The 13,138-nt window shown below is 38.4% G+C and overlaps 1 protein-coding gene across 3 annotated transcripts in view; it reads left to right on the forward strand.

Annotated features, from left to right (window-relative positions):
* The first annotated feature begins 40 nt into the window (after window positions 1–40).
* The window catches only part of LOC119745608 (rap guanine nucleotide exchange factor 4-like), a 51,434-nt gene continuing 38,336 nt past the window's right edge, over window positions 41–13,138 (forward strand). For all 3 annotated transcript variants that reach the window (XM_038222092.1, XM_038222094.1, XM_038222093.1), the window contains exons 1-3: window positions 41–372; window positions 3,954–4,096; window positions 12,872–12,966. In XM_038222092.1, coding sequence (XP_038078020.1) covers window positions 338–372; window positions 3,954–4,096; window positions 12,872–12,966 — 273 coding nt within the window. In that variant the 5' untranslated portion in view covers window positions 41–337. The remainder of the gene's footprint in view (window positions 373–3,953; window positions 4,097–12,871; window positions 12,967–13,138) is intronic.

Consider the following 13,138-nt stretch of genomic DNA (forward strand, 5'->3'; position numbering starts at 1 on the left):
CAGGATCGAGGAAGGGAATATAAACAATACTTATGCCCGAGACACATGTGTGTGCACATCAAAGCGCGCGCGCGCCAATGTAATCAAATTCGTTTGTGCGGCGTGCTTGCATGGACGTGCACTTGCAATCGGATTGTCTAGATTTCTTAACTACTTGTCTGCTACATTTTCACTAAATTCTTGACTCTTTTCAATGCTGTTTTGAGATAAATCGGTATGGTTAGTTATTGAGGCTTATTTTGGTCGCAGCTGACTGCTACCTTTGGTGCACATCATCCAAAATTCAACCGTCTGGTTTACCACCAGTTCGATCACGCCGAGAACTCCGGAAGGGAAAATGGTTGCCGAATGGATTTCCTGCTTGGATAAGCGGTAAGTCGCTGCTTTTTTCCGGGTCTCCTCGGGGTCGCACTGGCCATTGCTTGGTGTTTTGCTAGGGGCTTTAGGGTGATATGAGAACGCGGTTGACGAAACATATCGTCATGATTGTGCTAAAATAAATGTATACTCTACTCTTCAGTCATGTCAGTCCAAATGTACAACCCTATGCAGTTTATTTGCAGAAAGATTTATGTTTTTACTTTGTTTTACGCCTATCATGAGGCTGAGTAAGTTCTACCTGGAAAGATTTCCATATACGAAGTTCACTAATTTTCCTCTGTATTGACTAACAGTAACAAGCCCCCAGGTAGCAATTTCATGTCATCAAAGTCAATTTGAGCAGTGAGAAAATACAAGCATTTTCTTAGAAAACACTTAGAATTTTTCAGTCCAATCTCATGGGGTTTGTACACAGGGTGTTGAGTGAACTTCGTATATGGAAATCTTTCCGTTCTACCTACATGACCTAATGCACAAAACATTTAGGCCTACACATCAGGTTTAGTTACAATTTACCTATTTTGATGGAAAAGAATGTAGTCCAGACGCCACTCCAGCGGTTGTGTAGAATTTAGAAAGTCTATGGAGAGACAAGAACCTTTTTTGAGTATTTCCTAACAAAACTGGAAATGTTTCTCAGTTTCAGATTCAGAAAGAATGTTGCAACCTGACGCCACTTTTTTCTTCATATATTATCTGAATAAATCTCAGTCATTGCAAAAATGTTCAAAATACATGAATCTGGGACTGAAAAATACTTTAAAAAAATTCTTGACTCTCTATAGACTTTGTACACAACCGCTGAAGTGGCATCTGGATAACTATATTCTTTCCCCAGATTCATGTCTAATATTTTTTCGTTTGAGGGTTTTTTTTCAAACGAAAAAAATCCTCAAATGACAAATGATCTACTCAACATGTAACTTTAACTTGACTTTTGAGCCCAGCATTTGTATTTTTCCCTTCAATTCTCCTATCAGCCAGAATGATTTGTGAACATGTCAGCATGTTATTGCGGTCTGAAGCCTGAAGCATTTCCCCCTCCATCAAATGATAACACCACTTTAATTCACCTGTGAAATTGGGCACACTGGCAATATCAGTTCCAAGGATCCCTCGAACAGATCTTATCCAGTATTGCGTTATTTCCTCGCTCTTTGCTTCTCGATCTGTTACCTGGTAACCAAGCGGTACCCGTGCACATGGGGCAAGACACTTAATTAGAAAATTGCCAACGCTTTGAGAAGACGAAAATGGGAAAACAAAAGGTTTCTGATGTTGGTGATCTGTCATATTGCTGAAAAAAAGGTAATGTGATTTTTATCACAGAATCACGACAGATATTTCAGCTAGGTTAATTTTAATACCAGGAAGGTAGCCCATATCAAGCTAAACAGTTAAACATTGTATACTTAGTAATTACCATGACAATGTGGTAAGCAAGGTAGATATATCAATATTAATGTACTTGGTTATTCGATATTATTTTGATATGGATATCGCAGATAGCAATTTTGTAATCAAATCAAAATGTTCAATATTGAGGAATGATACCGAAAATGCGCCAGATTATCGTCAAAAAATATATCTCCCATTTGTGCTTCGTTGTGTTTATCATTAGCTGTAAAATAAAAAAAATTGTGACTCAAATAAAAACATTACGAAATGCCAAGTGGCGACGCTTTGTGCTCTGCATTCGCTGGAATTCGCTGTCTCTCCAATGTAAAACCTCGAAAGAAACCGCCCGTTCTGGACAAACTGTCAGGTGCTGAGATATGTTTCAAAAAGTTTTAGCAATATGCTTCAGAGAAAGCCTAGGAAAATTGGGACTTATTTTTTTTTTTTTTTTAAACCAAAGTGTCATCTTTATGGTCTAACTTTCACATGGGATAATCGATAATTTCATACATGTATCAAATATTCTTGATATTGGATTTCCGATTATTATCGATATCGATTATTGAAAATTCTGATATCGACGATCCTTACAATGTGGAAAACAGAAGTAATAGTCTTGCACTGACTGGACTTTAAGCAATACATTTCAAGCCAAAGAGAAATCACATCTTAAAAATATAATCCAGAATTTGATACATTGTACATGTACCTCGCTGACAAAAATAGCTATTAGACACGGGCATTGCAATCAATCACAGTCAAAATATCATTTTCCTTTCCGGGGATGTAAAACTTTCATAAATCCCCAGCCAGATTTTTTTTCCTTTTCAAATTTAATTGTCACGACTTTTCCAGGAAGGTAAAGTATCTTGCCCTACAAGTAACCGCAGTTGATGATTGAATCTGGAGGGAAAAAAACCCCACAGGTCTAATGATGTCTTCATCATCTAATACACTAGTGAATAATTTTAGACGTAGCATATGCACTCGCACATTAAGTACATAAAGGGCAAATGATTGGCGAGGTATTTTTAAGCGGAGACTTTTGCCAGAAATTACTAAACCGTACAATTACTAAACGGTACAATCCTCTAGACACTTTTCAGATGGCACTTAAGAATAAAGCAGCCTGCGTGGATGGGTTTCCAAGCGACGACGCTGTACTCTGACCAGATTTGGCTGGTATTTCGTCAGTTCCGAGGCTTTAGTTATTTGACGAGCAATTATTGGATGTGCACACATTGTAGGCAGGGATTTTCGAGGGTGATAAATCAAGATGATACCATCTTAGCAAGATGCATATTTTTTACTCTTGCTGACATTTCACTGACGTGTTCAATTTACAGGAATATTGTAGGTTTTCCCTTGTGTATTCACTGTTATTTTTTGTGTGTAACTTTTGTTTAAGTGTATGAAAATGAAGCCTTTTGTGTTGCTCAGTTCCATACTGTTGTTTTACACTACAAGGTAAAAGGATTTTTGCCAAATTCATAAACAGTTTTAAAAAGTTCTGTGCAACCATTACCAATCCAGAGAATGTCATTTTCCCAATACACGTAGCTTTCTCAAAACATATAAAAATAATCCCAACTCGATACACCAAAAAATGTCCTCATTTCAAAAACTGGCAAATTGCCAAGCATCATGTCCTCCAAAATTAAATTTTGACGTTTCTTAATTGCAAAACTGCACATTTCCAAGTATTGAGGCTCTTGAAAATTACTTTCCTTTCATCCAATTTCTGCATCGCCTTTTTTTTCTTAGTTTGAGTGTTTTGTAGGGAGACGTGTTTCAGGTACACTCATTGCACAGCCTACGATGCTACAAGTGAGGCCAATATGCACAGCTGCTTCCAAGATTTCATTTTGAGCCGAGTGCTCAGTTTGTCAAAGGCTTCAGGCCCCTACAGAAATTAATTTCAACGCGGCTCGCTTGTTTTCCCCAGTTGAGATTCAATTTTCTGTAAACCAATCATGCTTTTTTGGTTTTTTTTTTCTCCATATTCTTGAGTGGAGTCTAGTATTTTAAATGTACAAAGTAATGTAAACTAGGCATCACATATCAACATGTGCAAACTTTGTAAAGTGTGATATTGTCTGCCCGGTTGAATTTAGAGCGTTTTTCTTTTCTCTCGTGATGCACACGCAACGTTCTGCTTTTTTTGTTTAATTCAGGCCATCAGAACGAACGGGCGAGGACCTGGACATTATCTACTCTCGTCTCAAAGATGTCAAAGCCTTCGAGAAGATCCATCCTCTCCTGCTGCAACAGATTTGTTGCTATGGTTACTACGAAGATCTGGAGAAGGGAATTACACGTGAGTAGAGACGAGTTTAAACAAAACTCTTCATTTTTTTCTGGGTTTTTTTTTTTTTTCCGGCTGTAATGTGAGCCCCTTCCTTGACATTTGATGACAGAATTTTATTTATCGCCTTTCAATCATCGCTGACATACGGTATATACCCGGTAGACCTGCTGCATTATAACATTCATAGGGCAGGACATAAAGAATCATGAAAAAAATTGTCAATGTTGATTTATAAATTAAAAAAAACCTCCCGAACCATCACAAATCTTCAGTAAAAATTAGAATCCTGTTGCAATAAATGTAAATCCAATTGTTTTCCTGTCTCATTATTTTCTTTTTTATTCTGAAGTAGAGAAAGAATAATAATAACCTGTCTGATTTCGACGTAAAAACTGTGGGAGCTAATATGCATAAACCATTGACTTTGCCATAATTTATTAAAGATTATATATATCTGGAAAATCATGTTACAATTGTTTAAAAGCAACAATGCTACACGGTGTATGAGAAATTAAATTTATAATTTGGTTTCCTCAAATGATCGTAAAGTGATATGAGCTGATTAAAATTGAATGCACGTTATTAATTTTGTACGTTACGCACTGTTGACTGCAAGGTCACGTACGTATTGCAGAATTTTTGTATGAAAATGGGAATAACAGGTGTATGTGTGTGGCTTCAAGTTACAGCACCCATAGATCATCTTTTACTGCAAGAGATAAGGCCAAAATTAAATTCACAAGGATGACTGAGCGCAGACTGACTTATTAGGCAGCCATGAAAAATGCATCGCGTCCGAGATAACGAGCAGATTGCTCGTTAACCTGAGAATCCATGGCTGTTCGTTCAGCAGCCCGCGAATGATTAGACGGGATAACATCAGTTAATTAATTCTTGTTATATTCGTTGTCAGACGGTTGGACCTTGGGTGCCAGACTTTGGCTGCGCTGTGTAGCTCTGTGGTGCTTGGGGAACGAATGATTGCCACATGTGTCGGGCTTGGCATTTTTGTGCCGAGGCAAGGCGCTTGCTTGTTACACCTAGGTGCGATTACAGTGCGCATACATACATAAACAATATATTTGGCTTTGGGAATGGCAAACCTCAGGTGGCGGGTTGGGGACAGGATGCATAATAAGAATTAACATGAGACGATCTGCACTGACACATTTGAAAAATAACATTAATATTAATAAAAATGAACTAATAGTAACAAAATCAAAAAAAATTACCAAATGTAAGTGGGGGGGGGGGAAATCGAAGATTTCAAAATCTGGCTATTCTAATTTTATTTAAACTGAATCAGTTATCTGATTTCACCGGAAGTTCCCCCCCCCCCCCCAAAAAAAATACCAACAGAAGTTGGTATTCTGGTCTCCTGTATAAACTCCCATGCGGGGTGTATTTAGGAGACGAACCAACCAAGAACCAAGAAGTGACGAGTGAGGTGCCGCATAAAATCCCCTTTTACTAATTCAAAATTTGCTAATAGTATTTGCTTTGCAAAAACAGCTAGGTTACCAGCTAAAATGCCATGCGATCTACACTGTTGGCGACTGGTTCTCGGCTGCTTTGTGCACACTGCACAACACAGACATTTACCATACAATATTTTCTGCTAAAATTGGGCCATGCACAAACAAACTGAACCGGTGCTGATGAAAATTTTGTGAAAAATTATGCAAAAATACCTTACAAGTACGGGTACAGCAATACTGTACATTGCACTACACAGTGCAATGTGAGATCACTGTGGAGGGATCAGTGTCACATAATGGGAATGTCATGCCAAATGGGCAGGATAACATGCTCCGCAGAAGGTAGTCCAACCTCCCCCGTGAGCGGTCGGTCGTCAGCTTTGTACTAACGAGGCATATATGACATCACTACTTTGTCCATGTGTCTTTTTGGTTGTATGGTACTCCAGGAAAGTACAGTGGATCATGCGTTTTCAAATGACATCCCTACTTATCGATATATCGGAAATCCAGTATCGAGAATATTCTATATCAATTATCCCATGTAAAAGTTAAAGACCATGAAGATGACACTTTGATTAAAAAAAATTAACATTATTAAAGTCCCAATTTTCTACAGCTTTCTCAGGAGCATATTGCTCAAACTTTTAGAAACAAATCGCAGCATTGGCAGTTTGTCCAAACGGGCGGTTTCTTTTGAGGTTTTTTATTGGGGAGACTGCGAATTCCAGCAAACGCAGAGCACAAAGCAACGCCACTTGGCATTTCGCGATGTTTTTATTTTGAGTTTTATTTTATTATAGGGCCTACAGCAGACGTTAAACAAAAATTAAAAACACAAACGGGAGATTTATTTTGACGATAATCTGACGCACTTTCGTTATCATTCCTCAATATCGAAAATTTCGAAATTTCAATTTGATTAAATAATTGCTATCGGTGATATCCATATCAAAATAATATCGAATAATCAAGTAATATCGATTAATTATTTCGACAGTACTTTATCCCTCCCCCCTCCAAAAAAAAATTCCAATTAAAAAAAAAAACACTTTGAAAATTGCAAAGGACTACCCCCTTTAACGAAAAATGAAAAAACTTATTTTGGAAAAGTTGTTTTTAAATTTCATATTGATCAGGATTTTTGTTCGTTGTGTAAGCTGGTTCAGCGACAGTTCAGCTATTGCCTCGATGATGCTGTGGGAGAAGATGAACATGAAATGTGTTATGTGCTGCCTTGAAACCAACTACATGTAGTTGTACAATAAGCACAATTTATTTACTGCCCCGGCGGGGCCTGATAAGAGTCGTGACGACACCCAACGAACCAGACAAGGAAGGGAAAAAAAAGAAAAATGTCATCCCGTTAGCCAAGGCAATGCATAATTAAATCATGAATGCACGGACTGAAACCAAAGGGAAACAAAAACAACAACTTTGTTCCAGTAACGAGCATACTGCCCTTTTTTTTTTAAATTGGGTTAATATAGTACAAACATTTACCCCATACATTTTTGGATTTGTTTTCGTTGTGGGGCACTCGGGCTGTTTTATTTGAAAATTTGAAATTTGAAAACCCACTTTTCAAAATTAGCCAGAAATTGACCTTTTTGTGAAAATTACGATGTACATCAGTCGCACCGGTATTTGTGGTTTTCTATGGCAAAATAAAATTAAGATGAATTTTTTTTTTATCAAATGAATGAACTAGAATCTAGGTTAAAAAAGAAAAAGGGAACACTTTTGGCTTCGTTGACTTGATTTTATTTTCACATTTATACATTCCAGTCTTGAAACCTTGTTAAAATGTCACGTCTCGTTTTTCTGACATTTCGTTTTCCACAAAAACCAGCTAACCCAATAATAGTTGAATTGGATGTAGTTGGAATAACATGTAACCGTGTGACATTTACATTAAAATGCGACGTACAGGTGGTGGGGGGGGGGGGGGTTGGAGAATGATCAGTTGAGTGAAAACTTTAACTTGCTTAGGCTGTCACCTGATTAGTCAAGGTTGCCTGGGCTCGTCAGTGATTGGATCGTTAATGGTCGGATTGTAACCACATACAAGCTGAGGCAGTGATCCACAAACGTGCACCCAGGCCTGCCTTATTACCTAGTGTGGACATTTCTTTCCCTCGCCTTCGTGTAGTTAAGAAAAACCGGAGAAACAATGCGAATACTCATCAACCCATTTTTTTCAAGCATGATTTCTTGAGTGTTCCTCTTCATTTTGCGACGGATAAACCTAACTCAAAAATGCCTCTAAACCTGTTTTCCAAAGCTCGGTGAAACCTTGTGTGGATCTGGCTTAGTCCTCAGAAGGTTCGCACAACCTGGATCATGTGGACCTGTTTTGTTTTCAGATCCACTCAAACATATGTTGGCACAGTCGTGCAACCTACAAACTGTACAAATGGGGGGGGGGCCGGCTTGGTTTTTATTTATTATTTATTATTTAATGTTGATACAAGTGGCAAGATGCTAACATAGTGTGAATAGAATTTTTGTCGGAAGAGGAGAGAGAAGATTTGATTGATAAGTTATTGTAGTTCTGACTACCATATTTAGCAATCAAAGCAGGGCTGGGTGTTCGTGATCAGCATTAAGTGAAGTTGGTTTGAGAAATCTCAAAGCTTCAATGTATAATTTCAGGTATACAAATGTCAAAGTCAGTTTTTCTTTTGGTTCCAACTGACTGGTATGGGTCTGTCGAGTACTGGTACATTTATCATGTTTTCAGATTCCAAAACCTGTTTTAAATTAAACCCACCGGTGTGATGCGTGTGAAGGTGATAATTTTTTTCTTATTAACAGATTTTCCCAGTAACAAGGTGTCAGATATTCTCAGATCAGTGCCCTTTTAGTCAAGAAAGCCAGACAAATTCAGATGTAATTCATCCCCCCCCCCCCAAATTTCAACTTCTCAAATCACTCCGGCAAATCACGATCAACCAACAACAACAACAAAACGAAATGAAATCTTGCGAGGGGAGGGTTAGGTTTCCCCGTCCGCGCTCATCCATTTGTTATAAATAGACAAGCCTGAGCCTGTATTAAAATCTTCTGAACAAGACAGCGGTTGTAACGCTAAAAGAGGATTGCGTTTCAACTGAAGTGCGGCACTGGAGTGGTTCTCAAGAAGCGCTCCGTATCAAGTTAGAGTGATGGCTGCGTGTAGAGACAACCATTCTGTTTGCTTGTTTTACGAGGGACGGGTTTTGTTTCTGGTTTAAGGCCCGGACTGATCATGTGTATGTTTGTATAATGATGCGCTGTGATTGATGTATTTAGATCATCCTTAAGCACTCTGAGGATCGGATTTTTCTCATCAGCATGCATCCACATGATACACTTGTTTTCATCATCGAATCTGCGAGCAGAATTGAAGGCCAATGCCCATCTAGGTTTTAAAGCTATAGTCCATCATTTGCAGCTACCCAAAAAGTAACTGGCGTAATTATTGTTGAAAAACATACTTGGTTGAAAGAAAGTAAGGGAACTAAACTCCCTGTGAAATTATTCTTTCTGGCAAGCTGTCATTTTGAAGAAATCAACGTAAGAAGGCCTTTCCAACGGTGCTTCTTAAGACGCTCCGTAGGAAATTTAAATTAGTAGTTCGTTTTGTTATTTGGCAAAGGGCGCGCAAGCATTGGCATGATGCACGCGCGGTTGCTTTAATTCGTCAGATCAGTGCGCGACATCGCGTAGCTGCAATCGGCTCAGTGAGAACCTGTCTGACTCTGTTGGATTTAGCAGTGTATCCTACGAAATCAGTAATGCACTTTTGCCATGTAACCTCAAATCCTCCAAGTTCGTCCACTTTGGCAAAGAGGATTTTGAAGGATTCGGGGCGGAAATGTGTATTTAAATGTATGTCATGCACGTATGTTTAATCGTGAGAACAATTTAAAAAGTGCATGTATACTCAGCCCGGAAGCTTTGAAAAGTGCACATGTGTGCCTGCAATATTTGAGTGTGTTGAAGAATAAATGAACGCCCAATTCATGCTGATTTATTCTTCTAACAACCGTAAGTGAAAACCACACAATGTACACAAAGTAAATTTCCTTTCAGCAGTCACAAGCTTTTTTGCTATTGTTAAATGCATCCGTTAATTTCTGAGCAACGGTTACAATCATGTCCTGCAACAGAATCGACTGTAAAATGAGGATATTTTTTATTGATGGAACCTCGTGTTGCTAGGAGGACATTGTTTGCACAATGAATCGAGCCCTTTTGTGGGAACGGACGCTAATGAAATCACCCCGTTAAACATGGCTTGATAGGTTGTTTGGTTGATTGTAATGTCTTGAATGCTCTCTGTCATGTTTTGGAGTATGTGGGGATAAAGTTTATTTATTGATGTCATTTTTTATTTGCCCTCAAATGCAGGCGAGGTTAAAAGAAATACAAATAAAAACAAATGAATGAATGACGAATGTAATGAGCATTATTTTCGTTGGAAAAAAAAACATGTATTGCAAATTTTCAAACCTACTGGCCAAACCGCAACACAGGTAATGGCTGCAAATATTTAAATCGGGTGCAAAATTTGGTTATAATTACTGCAGATGTTTCCATTAATATCCATTTTTTAGCCCTTAAAACGCAATTGAAGTCTGCACAGAGGCAGTGCACTATAATCTATAATCATTAGTTTGAATCGCAGTCTTACGTCCCACCCTTAATTACTGAAGAAAAAGGAATCTCTCGGAAAAGTCACATTCAATCAACGCCATCTTAAGTCTCTCGAAATAGCCCTGCTGTAGAGAGAGATGCCTTAAAGTACATGCCAGAATCCATTCAGTACGGGGATGAGAGATGATAATTCATGATCGGGTCCGTGGTGTAGTATAGTCTTTGTGGACGGGGATAGTGCCTGATTGGTTTATCGTGGGCATACCTCGCCTGTCATCATTACGGAGAGTGTGATGTTAAAAATAGCTGTGGGATAAGGGGGCCGGAACACTGCGAACATTTGCTCATTATCTTAGACAAATCTGGGCATATGATTACTGAACATGTACATGTATGAGGAACCTCCATGACGAATTTTCTAATATGTGATTGTGGCGCAATGCCTCCATTACTGGGGGGCGTCTTGACTGTACAGTGATCAATTGCCCAGATTCATCTGTAGTGAGAACCTACATGCATGACATGTACATGTAGGTAACCCAATGTTGCCCTATCTTATAGGGTCAACTTAATTTGAATATTAAATAGTGAAGATTATACCGGTATGTGATGTGTTCAAGCTCAATGAGTCATTTGTCGGCCCTTATCTTCTTTTTTTTGTTCTTTTTTTTTGATAGAGCTATCTTTCAGTTTATATTTGGTAAAAACCCCATGTGGATATACCACCATCCATTCAGAAGTTATGGGACTTATTAGAACACAGGAATCAGAAAGAAGAAAACAGAGAAATCAAACAGAGAAATCAACGATTCAAAATTGCAGTGTTAATTTATTAAGCAACAATAAACATGCTTTATTTCAGGTTATTGAATATTAAGTCCTTAGCAAAACTCACATTTTTAACTACTTTATCGTGAGTTTTTCTCAGAAAAAAATAGTTGACATGAAAGAGGACATAAATGTAGCCCTCCGATTTTACCCAAAAAAAGTCAATTTTGAAATTTCCACTCCTATACTGACCTATTTTGGGCAGTATCTTAAAATCAGAATTGCCAACAAACGACTCACTTAATAGCTTGATCGCATCACATATATAGGCACTGCAATCTCCCCGCATATTGCATTAATTTACATCAGGGCTGCGTAAACCACTCCCGGAACATTCCCAGCCTTTTTGTGCATTTATATACGTGTATATCTAATACAGAAAATCATTTGCCAATGTTGGCGATGCACCCCTGAACTAAAATGTACTTCTACATGTATATACGTCAATCAGAGGGAATGGTTAGATAATAGAACCCATCGCAGCCTATACAATTTCCATAGCTTTGAGGACCTGTCCTTAATGTATGTACATGTACCGGTACATGTAAAGGTCTCAAGTTGAGGAAAATGTGCAGATTTTGTAATGAGTGTTGAGGAGAAGTCCGGATGCAAGACCCTGTGTTTAATAAGTTGCGTCCAAATTATGCGGCTACGACTTGCAATTACATAGAAGTAGGCCTAGCTGAAGCCGCATCTCACAGACATGTATGTTTACTGGTAGCCGTAGCCAGGCAATTGGGACGCGGCCATGTTGTATGGCAGTCTGGTGCTATGTACATCATTCAATCATTATGGGTCACAGAGTAATCGTAATGCAATAACCGAGCTCCCCGAGCGCACCGTGTCCTGGTCAGTCTCGTTATTAGATTCACGGTCATTGTGTGCATACCCACAGGCAAGGGAAGACTGTGCATACGTTATTTAAAGTGTACTCAACATTATAGTCATGAACATTTTCGATACATTACATCTTAATCAAGTCGATTAGGAGAGTCGAATTAAAGTTGTATTGTATTTGTCAACAACAATTGCTCTGTTGTGTACGTATTAAATTATGTAAAAGATGAATTCAAGAAAGGGCCCTTAATGCTCTTACAAATTCTGAAAATGAAGGACCTAGATTGTTTCAAGTAAAATCTGAAGGCAGTACCATGAAGGTGTTCATCAACATGATCAACGTACAGAAATTTCAGTCCTAAAACCTTCAAGAGTTTTGGATGATTTTGCTGGATGTGACAAGTACCGTACACAGTGCAATTTACAACCCAATCTCCGTTAATTTCTCATCGATCTATTTCATTTTCTTTGTCAAGCGCGACAGCAAAATTGTAGCTCTGATATTAGATTGAAGATCTAGTATTGAAGATCACGATACGTATACCGTACAACTAATTTGTTCTCTTTCATTTTCAAAATATTTCAGTGTCAATCTCTACTTACAGTGTCAAAATATTTCAGTGTCAATCTCTACTTTAGGCCGTCAGCCTGGGGGTTTGGTCAGTATCAAATCAGGGCATAAATGATTATAGTGCGCATGCACAAGGTATACCGCCCCTAGAGTGGTAACAAGCATTTTGATGGCCATTTTGGAAAAAAGGGTGATAACACCCAAAAAGCTGCCACCGTTGCAATGCTATCACATATTTTCCAATTCTGGAGGTGTACATGTATATCTTGCCAAAAATCGCTATGACGATTATTCCCCTCATTTGATACCGGTGGCCAAAATTTTGGACCGAGGCTGATGGCCTACTTACAGTGTTAATGGGCTGTGCAAGGAGAGGCTTCATTGCATTAACACTGTGTTCATATACTTGATTACTATTTTGCCTCGCAGTATTTCGACAAGGAGACATCGGCACCAACTGGTACGCTGTACTTTCAGGAACGTTGGACGTGAATGTCAGCGACAGAGAAATTGGAAATACAAAGGTTGGTTTGAAAAAAAACATTTGTTGGTAAAAAAAAACAAAAAGGAAAGTGACAGAATTGTTTTATACAAAAATGAAATTTGGAATGTAAAATTATTTTGCAGTATGTGCATTTTAGCCGCATGGAAACTGATATTGGACTCTGTCATATTGACAGAAATAATAGTTAACTT

The sequence above is a fragment of the Patiria miniata genome, unplaced genomic scaffold, assembly GCF_015706575.1.
Source record: "Patiria miniata isolate m_02_andy unplaced genomic scaffold, ASM1570657v1 HiC_scaffold_7, whole genome shotgun sequence".
Lineage (NCBI taxonomy): Eukaryota > Metazoa > Echinodermata > Asteroidea > Valvatida > Asterinidae > Patiria > Patiria miniata.